General features: G+C 48.9%; 1 protein-coding gene across 2 annotated transcripts in view; it reads right to left on the bottom strand.

Annotated features, from left to right (window-relative positions):
• Positions 1 to 9,028: 9,028 nt before the first annotated feature.
• The window catches only part of LOC147706558 (cornifelin homolog), a 42,011-nt gene continuing 23,524 nt past the window's right edge, over positions 9,029 to 27,515 (bottom strand). For both annotated transcript variants that reach the window (XM_086933034.1, XM_086933033.1), the window contains exons 2-4: positions 17,873 to 17,997; positions 14,645 to 14,781; positions 9,029 to 9,686 (exon numbers count right to left, since the gene is read on the bottom strand). In XM_086933034.1, coding sequence (XP_086789160.1) covers positions 9,597 to 9,686; positions 14,645 to 14,781; positions 17,873 to 17,990 — 345 coding nt within the window. In that variant the 5' untranslated portion in view covers positions 17,991 to 17,997 and the 3' untranslated portion in view covers positions 9,029 to 9,596. The remainder of the gene's footprint in view (positions 9,687 to 14,644; positions 14,782 to 17,872; positions 17,998 to 27,515) is intronic.

Genomic DNA, 27,515 nt, shown 5'->3' with positions numbered 1-27,515 from the left:
CCAACAAGGAGCTCCATCAAATCCTAAAAGAATTCATTACTCCACCTGTTTAGACGCAAGACTCTATCTCACAGGACTGGATAGACTCCCTCTCTAAATTCTTTGACGACATAATCATAGCAATCCATAACTCCTTACCCCCACAAGACACTATCAAAGTCTCAGGAATTCTCCCACAACAGCCTCAGACCACCCCCCCACCCACATTCTGGATGAATGTACCCACTGCAGTTCAGAAGAAGTGACCAAAGTTATGCTAAAAGTGAAATCTGGCTCACCCACAGACCCCCTGCCACCAAGAATCCTTTCAATCATAGCCCCAGCGTTGCTAGATAACCTTACAGACCATTTATCACGTCATTGTCACAATCTGAAGTCCCTAAGATATGGAAAACCGCCAGAGTTAGGCCTATGCTAAATGAATCTATTGCAGATCCCAAACTTCTTTCCAAATATTGTCCAATATCGCTGCTCCCCCATTTCGAGAAGATGCTTGAATCACTGGTTAATCAACAGCTCATTGTTCATCTTGAGAGACAAGGATTGCTAGACCCCTCACAATCGAGGTTTCGGGCAACCCATAGTACCGAAATAGCTCTGCTGGAAGTAACTGATAACATCAGATTGGCATTGGACAGGGGGCAGTCATCGATCCTCGTCCTGCTAGATCTATCAACAGCGTTTGACACCATCTCCCACAGCATTCGTAAACGTCGGCTCTGGGAGATTGGTGTCAGGGGAAAGGCCCTACAGTGGCTCGAAATTATCTAACTTATCGTTCTACGATAGTACACTTGGGAAACACCATCTTGTGTAGTAGATCAGTCAGGATGGGAGCGACGCAGGGCTCTATTTTGAACCTGACACTCTTTAACCTATATGTGACCCCACTGGACAAAGTGATCAGATCCTATGGCCTTGATGTTGTGTCGTATGCTGACGACACTCTGATCCTGATCACTCTTGGCCCAGACCCAATGGAAACGAAGTCACGTTTCAAAGACTGCATGTCCCACATTGATAAGTGGATGAGCACAAACCATCTGCAGCGAAATGGAGGAAAAACTGAGATAAAGCTCTATGGCGAGGCTCACGAGTATTGGTCACACGACTGGTGGCCCTCAAGTCTTGGCCCCTGCCCAACCCCAACACAGATGGTCGGGAACCTAGGCTTCCAAATGGACAATAAATTATCAATGAAAAACCAGATTAATAAGACAATTAGCTCCTGCTTTGGTATCATGCGTAACTTGATCAAAGTTTTTTAATGGATTCCGACGGAAGCGACAAAACCCCTAGTCCAGGGACTGATTATCAATCGTATGCACTATGGTAATGCCCTGTTGGCGTCCATAAATGAAAACCTTCTTTCAAGGATGCAGGTTCTGCTGAACACCGCAGCCAGGCTAGTACTTAATCTTCCACCATCTGCATTTGCCGGCACCCAGCCTGAAACTCTTACACTGGCTGCCAGGAAGAAAGCGAATACGTTTTAAGATTCTCTGCTTAACGCATAAGAATATGTACGTAAGAGTTCCGGGCTTTTGGGCTAAAAAGTTAAGCTGGTATCAACCCGGCAGAACTCTGAGATCAAGTAACCAAGCACTTCTCGCATCTCACAGAATTCGCACTACCACAAATGGAGGGAGATCTTTCTCTTTCCTTGCCCCGGCTTTCTGGAACAAACTGCCCCACACCTACGCATCATCAATACCCATAACTGTTTTTGTAAGAAGTTAAAGACATGGCTGTTTCACATCTAACTGCACTAAATCAAGCTTATCTTCAGAGTCATCCACCAGCGCCATGAGACTTTCAAGTGATATGTGCGCTAAATAAATATCCCATGATTTGATTTGATACCTTTCTGGACAGATGTCCTGTTGCTTTTCAAACACATTACTGGCTGGGACGTCTCCCGTCAGATTGTCCAGTGTGTACTGGTACGTCCCCCTACAGATTGTCCAATGTGTACTGGGACGTCCCCCTACAGGTTGTCCAATGTGTACTGGGTCGTCCCCCTACAGGTTGTCCAATGTGTACTGGGTCGTCCCCCTACAGGTTGTCCAATGTGTACTGGTACGTCCCCCTACAGGTTGTCCAATGTGTACTAGTACGTCCCCCTACAGGTTTTCCAATGTGTAATGGTACGTCCCCCTACAGGTTGTCCAATGTGTACTAGTATGTCACCCAACAGATTGTCCAATTTGTATTGGTACGTCCCCCTACAGGTTGTCCAATGTGTACTGGTACGTCCCCCTACAGGTTGTCCAATGTGTACTAGTACGTCCCCCTACAGGTTGTCCAATGTGTACTAGTATGTCACCCAACAGATTGTCCAATTTGTATTGGGACGTCCCCCTACAGGTTGTCCAATGTGTACTAGTACGTCCCCCTACAGGTTGTCCAATGTGTACTGGTACGTCCCCCTACAGGTTGTCCAATGTGTACTAGTATGTCACCCAACTGATTGTCCAATTTGTATTGGGACGTCCCCCTGCAGGTTGTCCAATGTGTACTAGTACGTCCCCCTACAGGTTGTCCAATGTGTACTGGTACGTCCCCCTACAGGTTGTCCAATGTGTACTAGTACGTCCCCCTACATGTTGTCCAATGTGTACTGGTACGTCCCCCTACAGGTTGTCCAATGTGTACTAGTACGTCCCCCTACATGTTGTCCAATGTGTACTTGTACGTCCCCCTACAGGTTGTCCAATGTGTACTGGTACGTCCCCCTACAGGTTGTCCAATGTGTACTAGTACGTCCCCCTACAGGTTGTCCAATGTGTACTGGTACGTCCCCCTACAGGTTGTCCAATGTGTACTAGTACGTCCCCCTACAGGTTGTCCAATGTGTACTGGTACGTCCCCCTACAGGTTGTCCAATGTGTACTAGTATGTCACCCAACAGATTGTCCAATGTGTACTTGTACGTCCCCCTACAGATTGTCCAATGTGTACTGGTACGTCCCCCTACAGGTTGTCCAATGTGTACTAGTACGTCCCCCTACAGGTTGTCCAATGTGTACTGGTACGTCCCCCTACAGGTTGTCCAATGTGTACTAGTATGTCACCCAACAGATTGTCCAATTTGTACTGGTACGTCCCCCTACAGGTTGTCCAATGTGTACTAGTACGTCCCCCTTCATGTTGTCCAATATGCACTGGTACGTCCCCCTACATGTTGTCCAATGTGTACTGGTACGTCCCCCTACAGGTTGTCCAATGTGTACTAGTACGTCCCCCTACAGGTTGTCCAATGTGTACTGGTACGTCCCCCTACATGTTGTCCAATGTGTACTGGTACGTCCCCCTACAGGTTGTCCAATGTGTACTGGTACGTCCCCCTACAGGTTGTCCAATGTGTACTGGTACGTCTCCCTACATGTTGTCCAATGTGTACTGGTACGTCCCCCTACAGGTTGTCCAATGTGTACTGGGTCGTCCCCCTACAGGTTGTCCAATGTGTACTAGTACGGATCCCAGATAGTCCTAAAAAGATTCTGAGCCGGAGATACACGATTTTAGGGCTCACTGTGGCAAAGCAGCGCATAGCCTTCAGGTGGATTATCATACGGCCCCCCACGGTGGAGGCCTGTAAACAGGACCCACTTGAGCGGGCAGGCGTTGAAGAGGCACATATGAAAAAACCCGCATGATGTAAAGGCTGCTGATGCCTCACTGACCTGAGGTGCTATGACATAAGCACTACCGGGTCGCCCTGAGGAGGATGGCCCAGGAGGGACTGATGGGGAGGAAGAGGAGGGCGCAGTAGCAGCTCCTCCACAATGGCGAAGGAGCATCGCCCCACTGCCTGGCTCCGAGTCAAGAAATGTAAATTAAAACAATGTTCTTGCATCGTTTTAATTTACATTTTCCGGCTCTTAGCCAGCCTGTTGGGAGAGGCGGGCCAAGGTATGGGGGAGGAGTGCTAGTGCACCCCTCTCCCTAAGTGCACATATGTGTTTGGCCGCCCATCTCAGGCCGACCAAAACACACATGCACACATGGGTTTTCTCCAGCCCAGCTGCATTGGAGGTGTGGGGGGGGGGGAGGAGAGTGGGGTCAGGAGTTCTTCTAAAATTACCAGCTTATATTTCATTTTGCACATTTAAAGCATGCTGGTTGTAGCCTTCTTAGTATTTTGGTCCACTGTATTTGTTGCTTTCAATTTCTATTTCGAAGAGGAAATATACCCTGTTGAATGCTTTTCCTGATGTTTTCACCATTCTTGACAGGAAAACTCTAGTTAGGCTGGTAAAATGCTGGTCTGTTAGCACCCTAGAGGGGTGTCACAACCCCTAGACATGGAAATTCTGGGTAAGTAGTCGGGCTCAGGGACCTCTAATCGGGCATAGTGGTATTACATCAATCAATAAATCGATCAATCGGGGGAGCACAGCCCGAAAAGCAGTGATACAGCAACCCCGCAGCCCCAAAGTCCCATAGCCCTGCAGCCCCACAGCCGGGCAGGCCGGCAGCCCCACAGCCCGGCAGGCCGGCAGCCCAACAGCCCGGCAGGCCGGCAACCCCACAGCCCCACAGCCCGGCAGGCCAGCAGCCCCACAGCCGGGCAGGCCGGCAACCCCACAGCCCCACAGCCCAGCAGGCCAGCAGCCCCACAGCCCCACAGCCGGGCAGGCCGGCAACCCCACAGCCCCACAGCCCGGCAGGCCAGCAGCCCCACAGCCGAGCAGGCCGGCAGCCCCGCAGCCCCACAGCCCGGCAGGCCAGCAGCCCCACAGCCGGGCAAGCCGGCAGCCCCGCAGCCCCACAGCCCAGAAGGCCAGCAGCCCCACAGCCGGGCAGGCCGGCAGCCCCACAGCCCAGTAGGACAGCAGCCCCACAGCCGGGCAGGCCAGCAGCCCCACAGCCGGGCAGGCCGGCAGCCCCACAGCCGGGCAGGCCAGCAGCCCCACAGCCCGGCAGGCCGGCAGCCCCACAGCCCGGCAGGCCTCCCCTCAAACAGCAGAAACTCGTATAAGCTTTCTGTGTGTCAGACTCCAGGACCTCTCGGATTGATTATCTCTTGCTCCCTTTGCATACCTGTCAACTCACCTACCTTTGGTGGGTGTCACCCTCTTTTTGAGTGCTTATTCCCTTTTTAATTAATGTGATTATCCACATAACTGCCCAGCTTCACCGTCATTTTTCATTCCAGAGGTTGACCGGTATACTGTGGGAGCTTTTGTGCATTTGAATTTAAATGTGCATTAATTTCAGGTGCTCTGCACCTTCCTTCTCACGTGTTTACTGACCTTTAGCTCTTGCAATTAAAACTAAATAAGTATGATGCATTCAAGTGTGTTGATCTGGCTTGGGCTAAAGAGGTCTCAGATAGGCCTCGACACCATCTTTTTCAAAATGGATGCTGTATCATGTTGTTCATTCTGTGTTTATATTTCTCACCTCACACTGCATGCAGCAAGATGTGGAATGGTATTTACGTGTGACACTGCTGTTGTGGAAGAGCCCGCTAGAGGGAGCCCTTTGCTACATTCTTCAGAGTTCTTCCTGCTTCCACAATCTATTGCATTCATTCACAGTGATTCACTGCTGTTTATGCAACTAGTTTGTGCACCACCACCTGACGACATTATGTCAGAAGAAGCAAATCAAAATTCAAGTACTGGGGTACTGCTAAAGTGATGGGGTTATTTGACATTTTAAAATGCGAAAAGGTGATGTGTTAGGGCAATGATCATACAATGCAGTTCTTGTAATATTCTATGCAAAATAACGATATATAAACCCTTGAATCTGGGGATGGGGCTCACTTGAGATTTACTGATTGTGCTGCACACTTGAGACTTACCATTTCTCAGCTTTGTTGCCCATTAATATATTATCTTTCATAGTAAATACTTATTATGTAATTCAATAAGTTTACTGCTGCATTTGCATTTTATTGTTTTGTATTGTGCCTTTAATTTGAGTAATAAACCTTCATGGTTTTCTAATTTCTAATCTCAAACTCTTTTTGTGCCATTACCTTTTATTGACTGTATTTTGAAATGCTGTTTCAATATTGCTGCTAGGGAGACATAGTCTCATAGATTTTGAGGTTAACACCGTCCCTGATCCATCCAATGTATGGCCATGCCACTGTCATGCAGATTTTCTGGGGCCGTGTATGACCACAATGCTTTTGGGTTTCATTTCATCCATACTAGTGCTTAATTTATAAACAAATGAGTGCTGGTGCTAAAAACTCTGCGTATAAGCCTGCGGCTGGTGCAATTAAATGTCAGCGCCCAGTACCAATGTGTGCAGTCTTGAATCCACCCCAGGCCTCTTGAATCCACCTCAGGGCTCTTGAATCCACCTCAGGCCTCTTGAATCCACCTCAGACCTCTAGAATCCACCTCCGGCCTCTTAAATCCACCACAGGCCTCTTGAATCCACCTCTGGCCTCTTGAATCCACTTCAGGCCTCTTGAATCCACCTCAGATCTCTAGAATCCACCTCCGGCCTCTTATATCCACCACAGGCCTCTTGAATCCACCTCTGGCCTCTTGAATCCACTTCAGGCCTCGTGAATCCTCCTCAGGCCTCTTTAATCCACCCCAGGCCTCTTGAATCCACCCCAGGCCTCTTGAATCCACCTCAGGCCTCTTGAATCCACCTCTGGCCTCTTGAATCCACTTCAGGCCTCTTGAATCCACCTCAGACCTCTAGAATCCACCTCCGGCCTCTTAAATCCACCACAGGCCTCTTGAATCCACCTCTGGCCTCTTGAATCCACTTCAGGCCTCGTGAATCCTCCTCAGGCCTCTTTAATCCACCCCAGGCATCTTGAATCCACCCCAGGCCTCTTGAATCCACCCCAGGCCTCTTGAATCCACCTCAGGCCTATTGAATCCACCCCAGGCCTCTTGAATTCACCTCAGGGCTCTTGAATCCACCCCAGGACTCTTGAATCCACCTCAGGCCTCTTGAATCCACCCCAGGACTCTTGAATCCACCTCAGGCCTCTTGAATCCACCTCAGGCCTCTTGAATCCACCCCAGGCCTCTTGAATCCACCTCAGGCCTCTTTAATCCACCCCAGGCCTCTTGAATCCACCTCAGGCCTCTTTAATCCACCCCAGGCCTCTTGAATCCACCTCAGGCCTCTTGAATCCACCTCAGGCCTCTTGAATCCACCTCAGGCCTCTTGAGTCCACCCCAGGCCTCTTGAATCCACCTCCGGCCTCTTGAATCCACCCAGGCCTCTTGAATCCACCTCAGGCCCCTTGAATCCACCTCAGGCCTCTTGAATCCACCCCAGGCCTCTTGAATCCATCTCAGGCCTCTTGAATCCACCTCAGGCCTCTTGAATCCACCCCAGGCCTCTTGAATCCACCTCAGGCCTCTTGAATCCACCTCAGGCCTCTTGAATCCACCCCAGGCCTCTTGAATCCACCTCAGGCCTCTTGAATCCACTTCAGGTCTCTTGAATCCACCTCAGGCCTCTTGAAACCACCCCAGGCCTCTTGAATCCACCTCAGGCCTTTTGAATCCACTTCAGGCCTCTTGAATCCACTTCAGGCCTCTTGAATCCACGCCAGACCCCTTGAATCCACCCCAGGCCTCTTGAATCCACTTCAGGCCTCTTGAATCCACCCAAGGCCTCTTGAATCCACCCCAGGCCTCTTGAATCCACCCAAGGCCTCTTGAATCCACCCCAGGCCTCTTGAATCCACTTCAGGCCTCTTGAATCCACCCCAGGCCTCTTGAATTCACCCCAGGCCTCTTGAATCCACCCCAGGCCTCTTGAATCCACCCCAGGCCTCTTGAATCCACCTCAGGCCTCTTGAATCCACATCAGGCCTCTTGAATCCACCCCAGGCCTCTTGAGTCCACCTCAGGCCTCTTGAATCCACCTCAGGCCTCTTGAATCCACCCAGGCCTCTTGAATCCACCTCAGGCCTCTTGAATCCACCCCAGGCCTCTTGAATCCACCCCAGGCCTCTTGAATCCACCTCAGGCCTCTTGAATCCACCCCAGGCCTCTTGAATCCACCTCAGGCCTCTTGAATCCACCCCAGGCCTCTTGAATCCACCTCAGGGCAGCCTCTTGAATCCACCCCTGGGTGCTCCTCGTCCCTTTACCTCACTCTTGTAGGGGCCTACTTTATCCCTTTATGATGTTTTTTCAATCTTTCTCTGCCTCTGTCTTTCAGCTTTGTTTGTTTTTCCATCTCTTGCTTTTTGTAAATGTCTGATGCAGAAAAATAAGCGCCGTCTCTGAAAATGAGTACTGTTGGCCCCCACCGGCAACCGCCAAATCAAATTTAGCACCAATCACTACCTTCGTCCAATGTCCCCTCTCATGTTTGAGGTGACTCTGGACAGCCTGCATGAGGAGTTAGACTGATGCTGACAAGTCAGGCAGGTGGATTCTTTGACTGTGTCTGCTTCTCCTGTACACCAATGTTACTTCTAATCTTCAGAGTTATCCTTTAAACTCCTATACACAGATGACCATGGCTAATAAAGTCTGTTTTTAGGTTCAAGAGACATGGGAATAGGGCAATTAGGCGAAGGGGCAGCCACGGAAGGTTGTCAATAAAAAATATTCAAATAAGAATTTACAAAAACATTAAAAACAGAGGAAAGCTGAAGAAGGTTTGCGGTTGAGAGCTGTCTGGTAGGACAAGAGTGTAAGACATGAAACACCAGCAAGAAAGAAGAGACAGGGTTTCCAACATGTGAAGGGTTGATAGGATAACAATCAGGGAAGGAAGAGATGAAGATCCATGTAATGAATCCGGAAGAATGAAAAGTATCCAGATAATTGTAATACACCGCAATGATGGTCGCATGTGGGAGATACATGAGGTGGTCCCTGCTCCCCTTTGGTGACTCGTGATCAGGAAGAAAACACAAGAATGACCATGGATCCCCTGGACCTGTGGTATCCTTCTCTGAGATAAAGAGCTATCTAGTGATGTCGCGAGATGCGCTGAATATGTGTGTGGATTTCTGAAGCACCATACTTGTACACAATGGAAACTTCCAGAATAGAATCCCACACAAGAATCACTGTTAAAGATTGTATATGTTTATTTTGACTTTTGAAAGGTGTCAGTATTGCAGCAGCCAATCAGCATTGGGGTGTGGAGAGCACACGACCTCCACTCCCTGTCAGTGTCTGGGAGGTGTAAGCAGCCAGTGTTAGGGACCCTCACTGTGTCTTTCCCTCACTCTTTGCAGCCATATTTCCTCAAGTCTTATCTTATTCTTTTTCTGGTTCTGCTGATACTGAGCCAGGCCCAGAGAGGTCCTAGGCCTCATTATAAAAAACATTGCATCCCAATGTCTGGTACTAGAACTGCTGAAAGAGGTTTTCTCTCCAACCCCACATTTGGAAGACAGTGGAATTTAAGTGAAGACATCTTTCTCCAACTGTGACAACCATTGCTGTCTCTTGCACTATAAGGAGAAGTGATGTTCACATTGTACACAGCAGTCCAGGAAATCGCCCATCCCCCTGATGCCTCAGCTGAGACCAGAAATGGGAATCCACAATAGACAAAAAAACACAAAGCACGAAAGAGCACACGTGGTGCCGGAAGACCGCTTCTCTGCTTGGGCTGGTTTCGATTCGGCTTCTTCAGCGTCTGGTCTTCAGCTCGCGGGCCATCTGGCACAGACCACAGTGGGGCACACAGGCCATGACAACCCAGTCACAGCAGATGGAGCCCTGAAAAGAGGAGGACAGGGAGTGAACAAGATGAGGAAAGACCTGGAACTGCAAACTTCTCACAACACAAGACTGGACTTCACACATCAAACTCTGGTGCCACCAGACCAAGCCTGGACATCACACATCAACCTCTGGTGCTAGCAGGACAAGCCTGGACTTCACACATCAAACTCCGGTGCCAGCAGAACAAGTCTGGACTTCACACATCAAACTCTGGTGCCAGCAGACCAAAACTGGACTTCACACATCAAACTCAGGTGCCAGCAGAACAAGACTTGACTCCATACATCAAATTCTGGTGTCAACAGACCAAGACTGGACTTCACGCACCAAACACTGGTGCCTCCAGACTGTTGCCACCAAACCAAGACTAGACTACGCATGTCACAATTTGGTGCCGCTGAACAAGACTGGACTTCACACATCAACCTCTGGTGCCAGCAGATTAAGACTGGGCTTCACACATCAACACTGTTGCAACCAGACCAATACTGGACTTCACACGTCAAACTCTGGTGCCACCAAACCAAGACTGGACTTCACATGTCACAATCTGGTGCTACTGAACAAGACTGGACTTCACACATCAACTTCTGTTGCCATCAGACCAAGATTGGACTTCACACATCAACCTTTGGTGCCACCAGACCAAGACTGGACTTCACACGTGAACCTCTGTGCCACCAGAACAAGACTGGACTTCACACGTCAACCTCTGGTGGCCTTCACATGTCAACCTCTGTTTCCACTAGACCGAGGCTGGACTTCACACACCAAACTCTGGTGTCACCAGACAAAGACTGGACTTCATGTGTCACACACTGGTGCCACTAGGCTTGGAATTCACTTCACAATTCAAGCTCTTTGTGCCGCAAGGCATGGATTAAATGTCCCACATAAAACTCAATGGGCTCCCTACATCAAACTCTTTTTCAGCTTCACTTGAACTACATTATACATATCAAACAACAGTGCAGATGCCTGGCTAGACTTCACACATCAAACTCTGGTTATAGATGTCACACATCAAACTCTGGTGCAACCGGATTGGACTTGATTTCACACAACAACATCTGTTTACAGCAGGAAGGGACTAGGTGTCATACATCACACACTTGTGCCACCAGGCATGGACTTGACTTCACACATCAAACTCTGTAGACTTCACATATCCCACCTCAATGCCTGCAAATGTTGATTGCTCTTTATTATACAACCCCACACACATCATGCTGGGATCGCCCTATATCCATACCCAACATGCACCCTCATCCCCAGTACGCGGGGGCTCCTGCCATCATGCCAATCTCTGCAAAGCGTTACACTAGGTGGCCTCTGGGTAGATTTCCGGGCACTGGCATTTCTACCTGTAGCCCTGGAGGAGAGGTGGCAGCTGGAGCCCACCATTGGACGTCACTCAAACAAAATCACACCCTTCCATTGTGTTAACCTGGGACTGTCCTCTGTACGCATGCAGTGCTTTGAGGCTTTCCAGCGGGCCTGTGTGCATGCATTCAAATGCATGCATTCATACAAGCACATACACAAATCCGGAAGACGTCCTGGCCTTCCCCTGTTAAATCCCTCCAGTCCCCCATAACAGGTTAGTTACCATCCCCTATGGTGTTTATCCTGTGTGTGTGTGGCATGATACACATGTGTTTCATGACTGGGAGGACATGTGCAGGATGAACAGTGTCCTGCAGAGGAGACGGTCAGTTCCTGCTCAGACTACAGGTGTCCCTTCTGGTTGTCTTCGTGATCGCTGAGGAGGTGACCATATGTGTGCTGCTGCCCCTGGGGGTTTGATCCTGAGACACCTTTGATATCTCATGGCAGATGAACCACCATGTCCCACCTGGCCCAGGGCACCTGGCCACCGGCAGGAACCCTACGTCCTTGGCCCTCGCTGGGCCTGGATGCTGCTCAGCGACAGAAGCCATGTCTGAGACAAGCCATGTATGACACAGGCCCGCCACACTTCCTGACCATGTCATGGCAGGTCCTTCTCTGCTCTGAACAAGTTTGGGAAGGCAGAGGAAAGTCCAGCACCCAGTACACTCTCCGGGTTGGAAGAGATTTGCACCAGTCTGGGTAGCTTTGCCAATGATCAACAATTTCAGGTGCTCTCCTTCCCTCAAGGCCCGTTTTATCCTAAATTCTCAAAACACATTTGGATGGAGGACTAAACCCATGGACCTTTTCAAGGAGGAAGACTCCATTCTAGTGCTCTTCTTTAAATGCTGGTTGCCACCATTAACCTTCTGTAGTCTCCAGCTCTGCCTTGGCTCCTGTCCACTCATGATGAACCTTTCCTTAGTCTCCAGCTCTTCCTTGGCCTCGGCTTCACATGATGAAACTATCCAGCTGAATTGCCAAGCAGGTCTTCCCTGAACCGGAAACAAGCATCCTGGGACCGGTTTTAGGGTAACACCCCTCATCAACAAGGCTAGCTTGAATCCAGTGGCAAAGTGAGCACAGGACCCACGCCTGGGCATACCCTGCCAACTTTGAGTGAAATTGCAACACAAAAAGATGATGGACGGAGTGTTGAACATTATCAAACATTCACCCCCAGTCACAGATCTGGGTTTAATCCATTGTTATTTCAAGAGCTTCTGCAGGACCCAACGGGTCAGGCGCATCCTTTGATACTGAAGGGCCAGATGAGGCTAATGGTCCCGAGGTTTCAGTAGCCGTTTGCAGATGCCTAGAGTTTCACAACAGACTGTATTCTAGATTCAACAGGCGTAGTCCTAGTAATACCCAGAAGTGGTATTCTGCATCCTGAAAAAGATGGGTGTGTTGGTGCAACAAAGCGTGGTTCCCTCGGGGGCAGACTTGCACGTGGTTGTCAGCGGTTTGTCTCAGTTGGCTTTTGATGGGCTTGCTTTCAGACCAGTGGACATTTTCAGATCTGCTAGTTCAGGAGGCCACGTTCTGGTGGAATGTAAGCCCCCATAATCCTAAATTGTGTGTGGTTTACTGTTTGAAAGCATTGGAGGGTTGCACCAGGGATTTTATCCAAGACTCAAGTTACTTCGTACTCCTCAGAAACCTTATAAACCAGTGATGTCAGCTCTAGCCAGGTGGGTAAAATGGCTTTTGTCAGAAGCTGGTACTGGTGCCACTAAACTTGGTTCGAAGACATTATGAAGACCACTGATTGGTCTTCTGATTCAACTTTTTAAATGTTTTATTGTAAACATATTGTTTTTGTTGTTGTGGGTGAGCTTTGAGCTAGCATAATCTGAGCCTCCAACCTGATATAGAATAAAAAAGAATTCTAGCTATCACTACAAGAGTTTACAATTCTATTAAGGTCATGGAGGCGAAGAGTATCTCACCCATTGCTTATGGTCAACATTGTAAATGCCATGTTCACATCTGAATATTTTCGATGGAATGTCTCTGTTGAAGGCCCCTTGTTTGATGTGGTGAGATAGAGACGAGGAACCCTATGAAGAAGCTTGCCCCTTATGGTGAGTTAGAGGTTTTGTTCTAAAAAGAAAACTGTTTCTCACGTGTCAGAAACATTGACTATCAGCGGGACTTGTTGATTCTAGTTTTTCAGACCCAGATATATTAATGTGTGTATAAGATTATTTCTTCAGATGTGTGCACCGGCTGGTCTTTAAAATCTCCCTTTTTGTGTTGTGAAATAGAAAGACAAAACACACAAGATGATGGACGGAATGTTGCACAAAGGCAAAACATTCACCCCCAGTCACAGATCTGGGTTTAATTCATCATTATTTTGCTCACCAAGCCACCCCAGATCAGACATGGCCATATGCAAATCAGTCTTGACCCAGTGCCTCATGGGAACAGTCCAGCCCGAACTGCCAAGCCATGTCTTCTCTGGACCGGAATCAAGCATCCTAGGACCGGTTTCTGGCTATCAGCCTTCATCAGCCAGGATAGCTTGACTTCAGTGGCTTAGTGTGTTTGCTGTTCACCCTATGTTGGAAAGGTATGCCCAAACGTGGGTCCCGTGCTCACTAAGCCACTGGAGTCAAGCTATCCTGGCTCAAGACGGCTGATAGCCAGAAACCGGTCCTAGGATGCTTGATTCCGGTCCAGGGAAGACATGGCTTGGCAGTTCGGGCTGGACTGTTCCCATGAGGCACAGGGTCAAGACTGATTTGCATATGGCCATGTCTGAACTGGGGTGGCTTGGTGGGCAAAATAACTATGGATTAAATCCAGATCTGTGACTGGGGGTGAATGTTTTGCCATTGTGCAACATTCTGTCCATCATCTTGTGTGTTTTGTTGTGAAATAGAAAGAGACATTGGTCACTTCTGATGTTTCTATTTCAGTAAATGAACAGAAGCAAAGCTTAATATGGAGACATACTTGCAAAGACACCTGAAGCTCCAAGTGTCCAGAAGATAGGACCGAACAGAATCGACATGAGATCTGGAGATTGCATTTGTTTTCATACAGTAACATAGTTGTCCTCCAGAAAGTAAGCAGAGGCAGGATTGAGTCCTGAGACAAGTTTTTTTCAGACAGTGTAGTATTTATCTATTCAATTTGCCTGAAGGATTGAGGATTTACAAAGAATGAGGCAGCAAGATGGCGTCTCTCTCAGCTGGTTGGCTGGTTTCATTGTGATTGGTGAATTGGAATATAGCATATGTGAGTTTATTATGGGAGATGTAATTGTTTGTTTTAAACTGTTTTGATTGGCTGCTGTCATGGTATATCAAAAGAAAGAGAACAATAATCCTTGCTGCTGTGTCCTTAATAGAATTGAAAATCCTTGACAACTAAAAGATCTTTTCCTCAGCAGCCGCGATGGAACACAGGGGCATCTCAACGATGATTTGACGTGCCCATGCATCCCTGCACAGAGGTACAGAGGAATGAAAGTAGATCAACAAACCACCTTTTAGTCTCTCACAAGCCTCTGTCAACCTTAACACCCCAAATAAAGGCAGTTTTCAAACCTCAATGCGATAGCGCTCACGGATACCAGTGCGTAAGGCAAACAGGGTCCCAGGCAAGTAGGGCAGGCAGCAGCATTCACCAAAGTCCTCAGCCACCCTGCAGGCCAGGATGCAGGGGCAGAAAGTGCCACAGAGGCCTGAAACAGAGACAAAACAAATGTCAAAGCCCTGAAATATGATGCAAGTCCAGGAAAAAAACTTAACAGGGAGCCACACAAACTGAAACCAGCTGCTAATCCCCAATCCCTGCATTGCAGGGAGAATATCCACTGACAACTACACATAGCAGTCAGAGTGTGAAGAAACCCTATGGGGTTTGGGAGCAGTGGATGAGTTTGGGCTTTACCCCCGTGCGTTTTGGGCAGGTGGTGTGGTCCAGTGACTATGGGGCATGTCATTGGTGGTAAGATCAGGGAGGCGGGGCCAGGGACTTCACTAGAGAGGACAGTTAGTACTGACCCCTCCTTGGTTCTATTGAAGTAGGGAGTTGTAGGCTTTTGGTTAAGGGGCGTTTGGTAGTTAGAGACGTAGTATTTCATAAGGTCAATTGGACAATAAATTGTGCAGATGACACCGTCTCCAATGGCTCCAATGGCGTATAGAGACAGCGTCTGGCCCTTGATTTATACGCTTTTTCCGGGGCGTCCCACCCAGGGAGGGATGGTTCCACTTGGACAAGGGCATAGAGGAGCTATGGGCCTGTTGGGAGTACAATAAATGAATCTCCAATTGGGACTGCTGTACAGTGGCATCAGAAAGGTAGTGCGGTGGGCGTGGGCTGCTCCTGGGTATCATCACTGAGGGGGGTGACAAAATGGCAAAAATGTGTGTTTTTAAAATAAAAAAAATTACACTTGCAACTGTAAGTATCTTATTTTTCCTTCTTTCTTTAATAATGTTTATGTGGGGGGGGGGGGGTAAAAGACATTTTCCGCACCTGGTACCACCTGACCTAGCTACGCCACTGGTTCTGTGTGGACATCAATGCTCCAAATGCAGTGGGACGCAGACAGACCACAGACAAGGGCCTCTTGGGGATGCAGGGAAGTCAAGAGGGTAGCTGGCAGCCTAGCAGTCACAGGAAGGGGCCGAAGAGACCAGTACACCTTAGGAAAGGCCTAGTGAGCTAGTTAAGTTGGACAGTCCTCCCTAAAGGGCTTCAGTGTGTGGGAGACTAGGGTAAGGGCACTGTTAATTCAAGCTTTTGAGTATGGTTTCAAGCTAGGTAATGACGGCAGAAGGGAAAGGGGTTGGGCGGAGCATCTGCATTTGATGAAGGTACAAGAAGGGAAGGTGAAAGGTCATTTTTTGGAGTGACCTTTCAAGAATTTGATGTTTCACCTATTGGGGTAGTGTCTAAGAATGAGCAGGGGGAATTAAGGCAGCAAAGATTTATCTTACCCAGAGGGGCAATGCGTTAAATACCACACTCATGAGGATTGGAAGAGGGTGCGCTATCTAACTGTGGATACATCTATTGTATTGATCAACCAATTTGGATCAGGAGCACTAACAGCAATATGCGATAATGAGTCTCCATTCGGACTATTGCCAGTACATTCCGCAGGGTTTGAGTAGTTGGGAGTTCAGTTTGGAGCTTACTTTTTTGTGGATAAGGCATTGCCCATTGGATGCTCTATTGCTTGTGCCCTGTTCGAGGCTTTTAGCATCTTTCTGCAGAGCTTGTTCATATTTGTTTTAGGGGTGCACTGCAGGACCCATTATTTGGGCGATTTGTTTATTATTGGGCCCACATTGTCAGCCCAGCGTGCACATTTGTTGAGCAGGTGTATGGCGCTAATGCAGGATCTTGGGGTGCCTTGAGCCCCAGGTAAGATGGGAGAGCCAAGCGAGGTGATGACTTTCCTGGGGTGCAGCTGGACTCTGCCGAAATGGAGGTGAGATGACCTACAGACCATGCTTTTCGGGGTGGCCTTTTTTTTAAGACAGGATGACAAGACTTTAGGGAAAGTTGGTTTGTTGAGACCCAGAATGAGAGTCAAGCGTGGACAATGTGATAGAGAAGGGGAAGTTAACAAGTCAACAGGTTAGACTATACGTGGTGATGTTTGGATACATGTAGGTTTGGAGTGATGAGACCTTTATTGTTTTACAAGGTCATTTTAAGGCTTCGTTAGGGGAGTGGGGGAGGCGTAGGTTTATTGGTGCCACCTTTTACGAGATAGTATTTCCTGGTAACCTGCAAGGAGGTGCTATTGCTTTAAGTTTAACTATGTCTTATCAAGCTGAAAAAAAGAGTTTTGTGCAGATTGTTAGGACTGTGGCGAGGAAGACGGACAAGGAGGTGGCCCGACATGACTGAGTGCAGCCCGGCTCTATTGGCCTTTTAAAGGCATTGATCTGACTTGTAACTAAGTCCATCCCAGATCACTGGACGTTCAGGTGCTTTACCTTTTCTACAAATGTCCTGTGATTATAGTTTTGGGCACCCTGGGCTAGGAATATAGTGTGCGAATGAAAAGGTGCAGATTTGTTCGGCACTGTTTCCATGAAGATTCATGGTGTACAAAATATCTTTTTTTTAACTCCATTTGTTAAACTGTTCCTAATGCAAACTCCAATGTGAGTGAAATCCTTTGTAAACAAAGAGTTAGCCGAAGTTTTCTTCTATAAAAGTTAAATGCCAAAACAAGCGGGCATATTTAGCAAACAATACCATATAAAACCATGTACTAAAACGGTTTATGGAGTTTTTAATCGTGTAGATGTATAGATTTTTTTAAATAGCCTTTTTGAGTTTTTCGAATATTTGGGACTTTAAAATAAGTTAAAATTGCTAATTATGGTTTGGCTAGGTTTAATTTCAGAGCATGGTAAAAAAAAATCTCAATTTTCTTTTTTATGTAATTATTTAACTAAAACAAACTTCAGTGATATATGCACACTTCTCTCTCCTTCAACTATGCCACAGTAAAAACATCTGCAATTTAACAAATTATTTCACATACATTCTGAAAATATTAAGCAAACAAAGTTTTATAGTTCGATACATTGCAGTGTACAAGTGGAGCGAAACCACTTGGTCACTCTAAAGTTAAAGGGACTTGTCAAATACTCGGTCCTTTAAAGCACCACCTATGAAGATCTTGTGATTCATGAAGAGTCCTTGGAGGCAGGAGTCACCCTAATCCTAGGTTAAGCAGCAGATAGATTGCCGAGAACGGTCCCAGTATTTGTCAAAGAAGAGGTTAGACGCAGGCCACTTACACACTTCCATGTCTGCGCAGCAGTCGCAGAGGTCGGTGCCCCAGCTGGTCTGGCTGGACACTGAGTAACTGGTGACGGTGATCTGGGGCTGAGAAATGATGGTCTCCTGGTACGCCATGATTCACCTGTTGGGAGAGAGGAGAGGGTGAGTGAAGGCAGCAGTGATTGGCTTAGAAGGATTCCGGATGTCAGCGGAGGCGGCACCACTCAACAGCTCTAGAGAGAGACTCAGGAAAGGAGGCTCCACCCAAAGACTCCCAAGAAACACTGAGGAATGGAAGATCCACCCAAGGGATCCCGAGAGACACTGAGGAGAGAAAGCTCAAACAAAGGGCTACAGAAAGACACCAAGGAAAGGAGGCTCCACTCAAGTGCTCCCACGAGATACTCTGGAGAGGAGGCTCCCCCCAAGAGCTCCAGAGAGACACGCAGGAGAGGAGGCTCCACCCAAGAGCTCCAGAGAGACACGCAGGAGTGGAGGCTCCACCCAAGAGCTCCAGAGAGACACGCAGGAGTGGAGGTTCCACCCGAGAGCTCCAGAGAGACACTCAGGAGAGGAGGCTCCACCCAAGGGCTTCAGAGGGACACTCCGGAGTGGAGGCTCCACCCAAGAGCGCCAGAGAGACACGCAGGAGTGAAGGCTCCACCCAAGAGCTCCAGAGAGACACGCAGGAGTGGAGGTTCCACCCAAGAGCTCCAGAGAGACACTCAGGAGAGGAGGCTCCACCCAAGGGCTCCAGAGGGGCACTCCGGAGTGGAGGCTCCACCCAAGAGCTCCAGAGAGACCCTCAGGAGTGGAGGCTCCACCCAAGAGCTCCATGGAGACACGTAGGAGAGGAGGCTCCACCCAAGAGCTTCAAAGAGACACTCAGGAGAGGAGGCTCCACCCAAGAGCTCCAGAGAGACCCTCAGGAGTGGAGGCTCCACCCAAGGGCTTCAGAGAGACACGTAGGAGAGGAGGCTGCACCCAAGGGCTCGAGAGAGACCCTCAGGAGTGGAGGCTCCACCCAAGGGCTTCAGAGAGACACTCAGGAGTGGAGGCTCCACCCAAGGGCTCCAGAGAGACCCTCCGGAGTAGAGGGTCCACCCAAGAGCTCCGGAGAGACACGTAGAAGAGGAGGCTCCACCCAAGAGCTCCAGAGAGACCCTCAGGAGTTGAGGCTCCACCCAAGAGCTCAAGAGAGACACGTAGGAGAGGAGGCTCCACCCAAGGGCTCGAGAGAAACCCTCAGGAGTGGATGCTTTACTCAAGGGCTCCATAGAGACCCTCAGGAGTGGAGGCTCCACTCAAGGGCTCCAGAGAGACACTCAGGAGCGGAGGCTCCACCCAAGGGCTCAAGAGAGACACTCCGGAGAGGAGGCTCCACCCAAGAGCTCCAGAGAGACACGCAGGAAAGGAGGCGCCACCCAAGAGCTCCAGAGAGACACGCAGGAGTGGAGGTTCCACCCAAGAGCTCCAGAGAGACACTCAGGAGTGGAGGCTCCACCCAAGAGCTCCAGAGAGACACTCAGGAAAGGAGTGCCACCTTAAGGGTTCGAGAGAGACACTCAGGAGTGGAGGCTCCACCCAAGGGCTCCAGAGAGACACTCCGGAGAGGAGGCTCCACCCAAGAGCTCCAGAGAGACCCTCAGGGGTGGAGGCTCCACCCAAGGGCTCGAGAGAGGCACTCAGGAGTGGAGGCCCCACCCAAGGTCTCCAGAGAGACACTCAGGAGCGGAGGCTCCACCCCAGAGCTCCAGAGAGACACTCTGGAGAAGAGGCTCCACCCAAGGGCTTCAGAGAGACACTCAGGAGTGGAGGCGCCACCCAAGGGCTCGAGAGAGACACTCAGGAGAGGAGGCTCCACCCAAGGGCTCAAGAGAGACACTCAGGAGTGGAGGCGCCACCCAAGGGCTCGAGAGAGACACTCAGGAGTGGAGGCGCCACCCAAGGTCTCCAAAGAGACACTCAGGAGAGGAGGCTCCACCCAAGAGCTCCAGAGAGACACGTAGGAGAGGAGGCTCCACCCAAAGGCTTCAGAGGGACACTCAGGAGTGGAGGCGCCACCCAAGGGCTCCAGAGAGACACTCAGGAGAGGAGGCTCCACCCAAGAGCTCCAGAGAGACACGTAGGAGAGGAGGCTCCACCCAAAGGCTTCAGAGGGACACTCAGGAGTGGAGGCGCCACCCAAGGGCTCCAGAGAGACACGTAGGTGAGGAGGCTCCATCCAAGGGCTTCAGAGGGACACTCAGGAGTGGAGGCTCCACCCAAGTGCTCCAGAGAGACACGTAGGAGAGGAGGCTCCACCCAAGGGCTCCAGAGAGACACTCAGGAGTGGAGGCTCCACCCAAGGGCTCCAGAGAGACACTCAGGAGTGGAGGCTCCACCCAAGGGCTCCAGAGAGACACTCAGGAGTGGAGGCTCCACCCAAGGGCTCCAGAGAGACACTCAGGAGTGGAGGCTCCACCCAAGGGCTCCAGAGAGACACTTAGGAGTGGAGGCTCCACCCAAGGGCTCGAGAGAGACACTCAGGAGTGGAGGCTCCACCCAAGGGCTCCAGAGAGACACGCAGGAGGGGAGGCTCCACCCAAGGGCTCCAGAGAGACACGTAGGAGAGGAGGCTCCACCCAAGGGCTTCAGAGAGACACTCAGGAGTGGAGGCTCCACCCAAGGGCTCCAGAGAGACACTCAGGAGTGGAGGCTTCACCCAAGAGCTCCAGAGAGACACTGAGGAGTGGAGGCTCCACCCAAGAACTCCAGAGAGACACTCAGGAGTGGAGGCTCCATCCAAGGGCTCGAGAGAGACAGTCCGGAGCGGAGGCTCCATCCAAGGGCTCGAGAGAGACACTCAGGAGTGGAGGCGCCACCCAAGGGCTCGAGAGAGACACTCAGGAGTGGAGGCGCCACCCAAGGGCTCGAGAGAGACAGTCCGGAGCGGAGGCTCCACCCAAGGGCTCGAGAGAGACACTCAGGAGTGGAGGCGCCACCCAAGGGCTCGAGAGAGACACTCAGGAGTGGAGGCGCCACCCAAGGGCTCGAGAGAGACAGTCCGGAGCGGAGGCTCCACCCAAGGGCTCGAGAGAGACACTCAGGAGTGGAGGCGCCACCCAAGGGCTCGAGAGAGACAGTCCGGAGTGGAAGCTTTACTCAAGGGCTCCAGAGAGACGGATATCCCGTCCGCCAAAATATAAATCCCATTATACCCTGTTGGATTTATGTTTTGGTGGATGGGATATCTGTGATCATTGTGACGGAGCAGCATCCGCCAAGATCTAAAGCCGGCTCTTAATTTCCACATCAGTTTGCCACACTTTCTAGAGTGAGTTGTGAGGACGGGAGCTCTGCCCGGCATGAGGAAGGACGGTCATCCTAGATGTGAATGCTTCTTCCCCAGCCTGTGAGGAGGCATTCAATCATCCTGGGCACTCTAGGGGCCATATGTATCATGTGTTTACCAGTCTCAAACAGCCCGATTTTCTTTAAGGAAAACAGCCTGCATTTAAAAAAAAAAGACTGCTTTATTTAAAAGCAATCAGTGACATGGTGGTTGGCTGACCCCAGCAGGAATACATCCATATAGTTCCTAATGGGTTGCAAATTGCAACCTACCTCATTAATATTCATGTGGTAAGTCGATTTGCGACCCTCTAAGAATTGCTAAATTAAATTCTTGGAGTTTCATACACTAGGAATAGCGATTTCCGAATTGCGATTCACAGAGAATCGCAATTAGGTGATCGATATTCCCAATATTGATACATCTGGCCTCAAATGGACATTTGTCGTTAACTTGGTAGAGTTTGTAAGATCCACTCTATGCCATTAATCAAAGCTGTATTCTAAAGCAGGCCATGATGCCAGAGGTAGGTGTTTGTTCTTGTGTCTGTTTATTGTTTGAAAACAATCACAATTCAAGGTTATTATGTTGCACAGACTTGCATTTGTAAAGATTTGTATAAGATATATTTATGAGTGCAATAAGAGATTACAAAGTGATTGGCTAATATTTTTGTTTTGGTTTATCAATAGGTGCTGCTGCTCCGTTCAAGTGTACTCAAATAATGAACCTCCAAAGTATGAATGGCTGAGTCAGCCCTGCCAGACTTCTAACTTTTGCCCTACATGACACGCACAGAACGATGTGCCGGACCCTCAGTTAACCTAGGCAGACACCAGCCTTCTATTTACATGTTGGAAGCTGAAGCGGGCACATTTATCACAACAATTATGCAGGGGAGCAAGCCACCTTTCTGCGTTGTGCTGCGTGATAGGGAAAATGTAGGAATTCGCTGTATTTAACATAATATGGCACATGCCTGTCTTGTCCCAGCGCTGGCACACGATGTGTTGCTAGCACCAAAGCAGGCTCCCTTGCACCAAGGTGCAAGGGGGCCTGCTTTCTAAACAGGATGGTTTTTGAGAAGGAAAGGGCACCTTCCTGCACAAAAATAATCCCCCGAGGTGTTTTCCTCTTTCTATGCTTGCTGCGGAATCCGCTGCAGCGCACATAGAAAGAGGGAAAAACGAGGAGAAATAAAGATGTTTCTCCTCTTACATCTCTCCTGTGAATCTGGGAATGGGCCATCATCCATGGGCATTGCATTGAACACCCAGGCATTCCCCACGGAGCACCTCCCTGGGGCAGGGGAATGAAGCACAGTGATTTGCGCTGCGTTGCGTTACTCTGGATTTATGACGCCCCTCTGGGCCACGAAAGGTGGCCTTGCGTGGATTGATAAATTGCACTTAGAAGTCGGGTTGCATATGTGCCTCAATGCGTGGGCCAAGGGCAATACAACTCATTAAGAAATATGGCCCTACCTTTTTACGCCAGATGCGTTCAGGCAGGGGTACTACCTTATTAACCATAAGACAAGCGCACTCCTGCACTGCACGCTGGAGCCATTGTTCTTTTTAGGACAGGATGGGAGCACCCTTACTGAACCTGGGTGAAATGGCACAACCTTTAAACGTGAAACCGGAGCCAAACTGTCCAGAGAAGGACTCGAGCAAAACCCAGTGCTGAATTATTAGAAATAAATTCATAAATAAGCGCTGAGGTCCAGAGTTTTTCTTTGGCACCCGGATGTGGCGCTGCCAAATTCTGCGTCCCCCAACACCTCTTTACTTAGTATTGATTCGATTCCACCTCATGCCTCTGTCTCCCACCAACCTACACCTTTTCTTTATGTCACTCTAGTAGGTTCTTTTAAGTCCCTGTGTCCTCTCTTTGGCACTGAATCGTTTTCTTTCCCTACCCGCCTTCACTGGATCTTTCTGTTTCCTCTCTCTTTCTCTTACACCTTCACTCCTGTGTCTCTTCCCTGCTTCACGCTCTCGTTCTCTTCCCACCCTCCCTCTCTCTTACACTTCCCTCCTTCCCTTGTTCACTTCCCCTTCCTCTTTCTCTTCCCTCCTTCCCTCTCTATTTCTCCTCTCTCATCCCCTCTCTCTCTCTTCCTTCCTCCCCTCTTTCTTTCCTCCTCCCCTCTTTCTTTCTCTTCATGTCCTCCCTCTCACTTTCTCTAGTCTAGGGTGACCAGAAATTGAGAACAAAAAACCGAGATATTTTGCAAAAATAGAAGAAGGACTACAATTTCACTTTAACGATGCTGCACAGAATAACAACTTTTTATCAACATAGGAACACAGAAGAAGAACTGAGAAAATAAATAAAATGTTATTTCTAAAACCAGCATCATACCTGTTAATTAAATTGCTTACTTATAACAGCTGCTCACTAGCACAAATTTGGAACATACAATCAGTACCTCTCACTGGTTTCAGTCGACCCCCTCTAAAAACCGGGACATGAACCAAAATTGCCAAAATCTGTCAGGACAGCTGGTGAAAACCAGGGACTGTCCGGATAAATCTGGGATGCAAGATCACCCTAACTTTCTCGTCCCTGCCTCCTTTTCTACCACTCTTCCTACCTTCTGCCTCTTTCCCTTTCCTCCTTCCCTCTCCTTTTTTCTCTGTGTTAAAGTCTTATGTTGAAAAATAAGCCCTGACCCCTAAAAGGTGTCTCTGCCCACCACAGGCAACCACTGGCTCAAATTAACCATTAGTGTCAATATTGGCAACATTCACCATCTACCCATGCAGCAATCTCATACAGAAATAACCAGACAAGACACCTTCTTTGTGGAGAAACATTGCACATTGTTGCAGGTTTATTAGCATTACAAAGATACCAAGATTGGTGGGTTAGCTGACCGGCGGTCCCAAGGCAGGCAGCCCCTCGCTGCCTGCCACCTGATGAGCCAAATTACACTGGGGCCCTGCCCATCGGTGTTTACATATTATGGGTGAGGGAAGACCCCTCCCACCGGTGGGCCAACCGCCCACCCCTTTTGCTCACGCCCCATAGGGAGCGGAGCCTGCTAGGCAACCCCCAGTTGCTCAGGTCCACAACCGCCCGTAGGAATAACGGGGCGCCGTCGCTCCTCTAGGGTCCAACCGGAAGACCTCCATGTGGATATTTGGCCTTTGCACCCTTGTAGTGCTCCTGCAGAGGGTACCCGTATGTACCCTGTAACTCCGCCACAGCTCTGGGTGTGGCCACCGTCACCCCAGAGCCCCCCACTAAGATAGTCTTCCTTACTTACACCCTGCTGCCCCTAAAGCCTCCACCAGATCCAGTAAGAACAGGTCCATACCAACTTTGAACAGGTGTACCCCATCATCCTCCCAACACCCTGTCATCTTAGTGTGTAGTAAACCATAACGGATGAAGCCAAACTCCCTTTGCTCCATGAATTTCCTCATGGCGCTGTTGACCCTCCTGTGAGAGACCTCCATGGCCTCCCTAGCTCGTGCCCCCTGCCACACTAGCCGGGGTGTTATCTCAGACCACGATATCTCACAGGTCCCCAGCTGACTGCTCAACTTACACACGGTGACGGTCATTTCATGGAGTAGTGCCCTCCTCCCCACAGATGCCAGGTCATTCCCTCCCAGGTGTACCACCAACACATTGGCTGTACCCTTAACACCTTCGAATTCTCATCACCCCACCCGCAAGCATGTCCTGCCGAGTCAGCAACTTGAAGGGGGACCCAGTATCCGGGCCACTCGCCTCTCCCTTCAGTGCTGCCCTGAAAAGGAGAAATGGTAGAATCCACCTGCCCCCCCATTTGGTATCTCCTCGGCCAGGGCTTGGTGAGAGCGAAGGGGCAGGCCCATTCACGTCAATCCCTCTTGGCAGTCACCGAAAATGGGCCGCATTCCAGCACTCCCATTTCCAAAGCTGGGCAGGTCAGGGGCGAGTCCCAGCCCAGAGATTAAACACGGAGGGAGAAGGATGTGAGTCCGCCTAGCCTCCAGCCCTATCTGCTGTGTGTGAGAGGGTAGGAGGAGGGGCGAGGGAGGGGTGGGGCAAGGGTGGGGCTGGTGGGGCGTAGAAAGGCACACATTCCCAGCAACAGAGGTGTAAATGGGTACAGCGCAGACCGTGTAAGTAAGAGCTTCTAGGCATTGTGGATATAGCAATAGCGCCTCTACCTGTGTGTGTGTACATTGTTCTTTCATACCTGGTCACTTCTGTCCATGATTGTAGCTTATGTGTGTGTGTGTCTTTGTATGTATATATATATATATATATATATATATATATATATATATATATATATATATATATATATATATATATATATATATATATATATATATATATATATATATATATATATATATATTTCTTCACCTAAGGTCGGTGTGCGGCTTTAATTGCTGGTACAACTTAAGAGACAATATTACACGGCGCGCACCAGGCCGTGAAAGCGACGCACCCTCCCCTCCAAACAACAAAGGGACCATGCAGGGGGAACCTTCCCCTTGCGTTACAGGACTGCAGGTACTTTTTAATTTAGGAGGCAGAGTCTCATTCAGGAGCCCAATGTGGGCTGGAATTAGTCCCTGTATAACATTGTTTTAAAACGGGCCCACTGGCGGGTGAAAAAATTGCAGTAAAACCACATCTACCAGAGTGCAACACGAGAAGGCAAAAAGAAAAGGCACACCTTAGGCAAATAATTGAAACGTTGTAAATGAGCAAAGGAAGATGGGAAAATGCAAGGAAATAATCAGTTTTAACTCAAAGGCTTCTGATGAAGAGGAAAAGCATCCTCGAAATGCATTAAGCTGGGGGACAAACAGACGGAATGATAAGCTGCCTGCTACTGAAAAATAAAGGATGTTTCTTCACCTAAGGTCGGTGTGCGGCTTTATTTGCTGGTGCAACTTAAGAGACTATATATATATATATATATATATATATATATATATATATATATATATATATATATATATATATATATATATATATATATATATATATATATATATATATATATATATATATATATATATATAGGACTCCTAAATGCCTTCTGTGAATACCAAAAGTCTTAAAGTTAGGATTTTTCTCAGTTTAGGAGTCCTAAAGTTAGGAGTCCTAACTTCTGTGAATACCGAAATGAGTAAGTGCCTTCTGTGAATACCAAATTGAGTAAGTGCCTTCTGTGAATACCAAATTGAGTAAGTGCCTTCTGTGAATGCCAAAATGGTAGTAAGTTTATGATTTTGTCTTAAGTTAGTTCTGTGAATCGGGCCCACAGATCCTGAGAAGTCCGGTTTGTGAACTTACTGCTCCCCGACGACCTTAGCGCATCACTGAAGCATGAAAAGGTACAACAGTTCAGGAGGGTAAAATCTGTCTCCTCACCAAGTTTGCAGACACCATGACCTACTGGCAGCCGCGGGGTACCAATACTCAGGGTACTAGACCCCCAATAGCAAATACCAAGAAGAAGAGTCCACACCGGACTCCCAAAACATCAGAAGGAAACACCTGACAAGGGACATCAAGTCTCCTGAGACCCACTTCCTGAGTGGTCCAGCTGTCCCTAGATCGTCTCTCCAAGTTGCCTGCTTCTGACCGTGAGGACCTCTGGACGCATGACTGGCCTGTTCGCGCTGCACCCGGCCTCTGCACCGACTGACCAGCTGCGCTCCCATGGTCGACGAGCCCTTGCGACTTCCTCCCTTGAAGGAGCCCCACTGGACCTACTTGTAAGTCCTCCTGTGCAGTGGGCTTTCAAGAGGTCCCCTTCTTCTTTAAGAGCCAGCTTCCAACACCCTCAGCACACTCCTCCTGGCCGATCCAGGACGCTTCCGAACTTCTCCTGCTGAAACTTTGGACCTGGTCCCAACATCGACCGTAAACAAGAACGGGAACTTTATGAATGTATTGCCTGAATTTATATGCATACTTCTGTGTGTTTTCCCCATTGCTTCCTATAGTGTGTAATTGTGCACAAAAGTGATATTATTTCTGAACTTTTGTAAATCATAACTCTAAAAGTACTTACCTTAGAACTGTGTTTTTAGTCCTAAAAACTACATAAAAATCATCGTTATTTTTATAAATCGGTCTTGGATTTATTCTTGAGTGTGTGTCTCATTTCTTGCCTCTGTGGACTACAACACATGCTTAGCAGTACCCTCTGATTAGCCTAACTGCTCGCAGTCACTACCGCAAAAAGAACATTAGAAATATATGCAGTTACCTCTGTTTACCATGCAGGGATTCTCTGAACTCTTTGCTCAGTGTACTTCATTTTAGTGCACTATATAGAGAGCAAGCGTCCCACACCTCGT

The sequence above is a fragment of the Lissotriton vulgaris genome, chromosome 7 (assembly GCF_964263255.1).
Source record: "Lissotriton vulgaris chromosome 7, aLisVul1.2, whole genome shotgun sequence".
Lineage (NCBI taxonomy): Eukaryota > Metazoa > Chordata > Amphibia > Caudata > Salamandridae > Lissotriton > Lissotriton vulgaris.
Note: the sequence above shows the minus strand (reverse complement) of the source record. Positions and strands in the feature narration are given on the sequence as shown.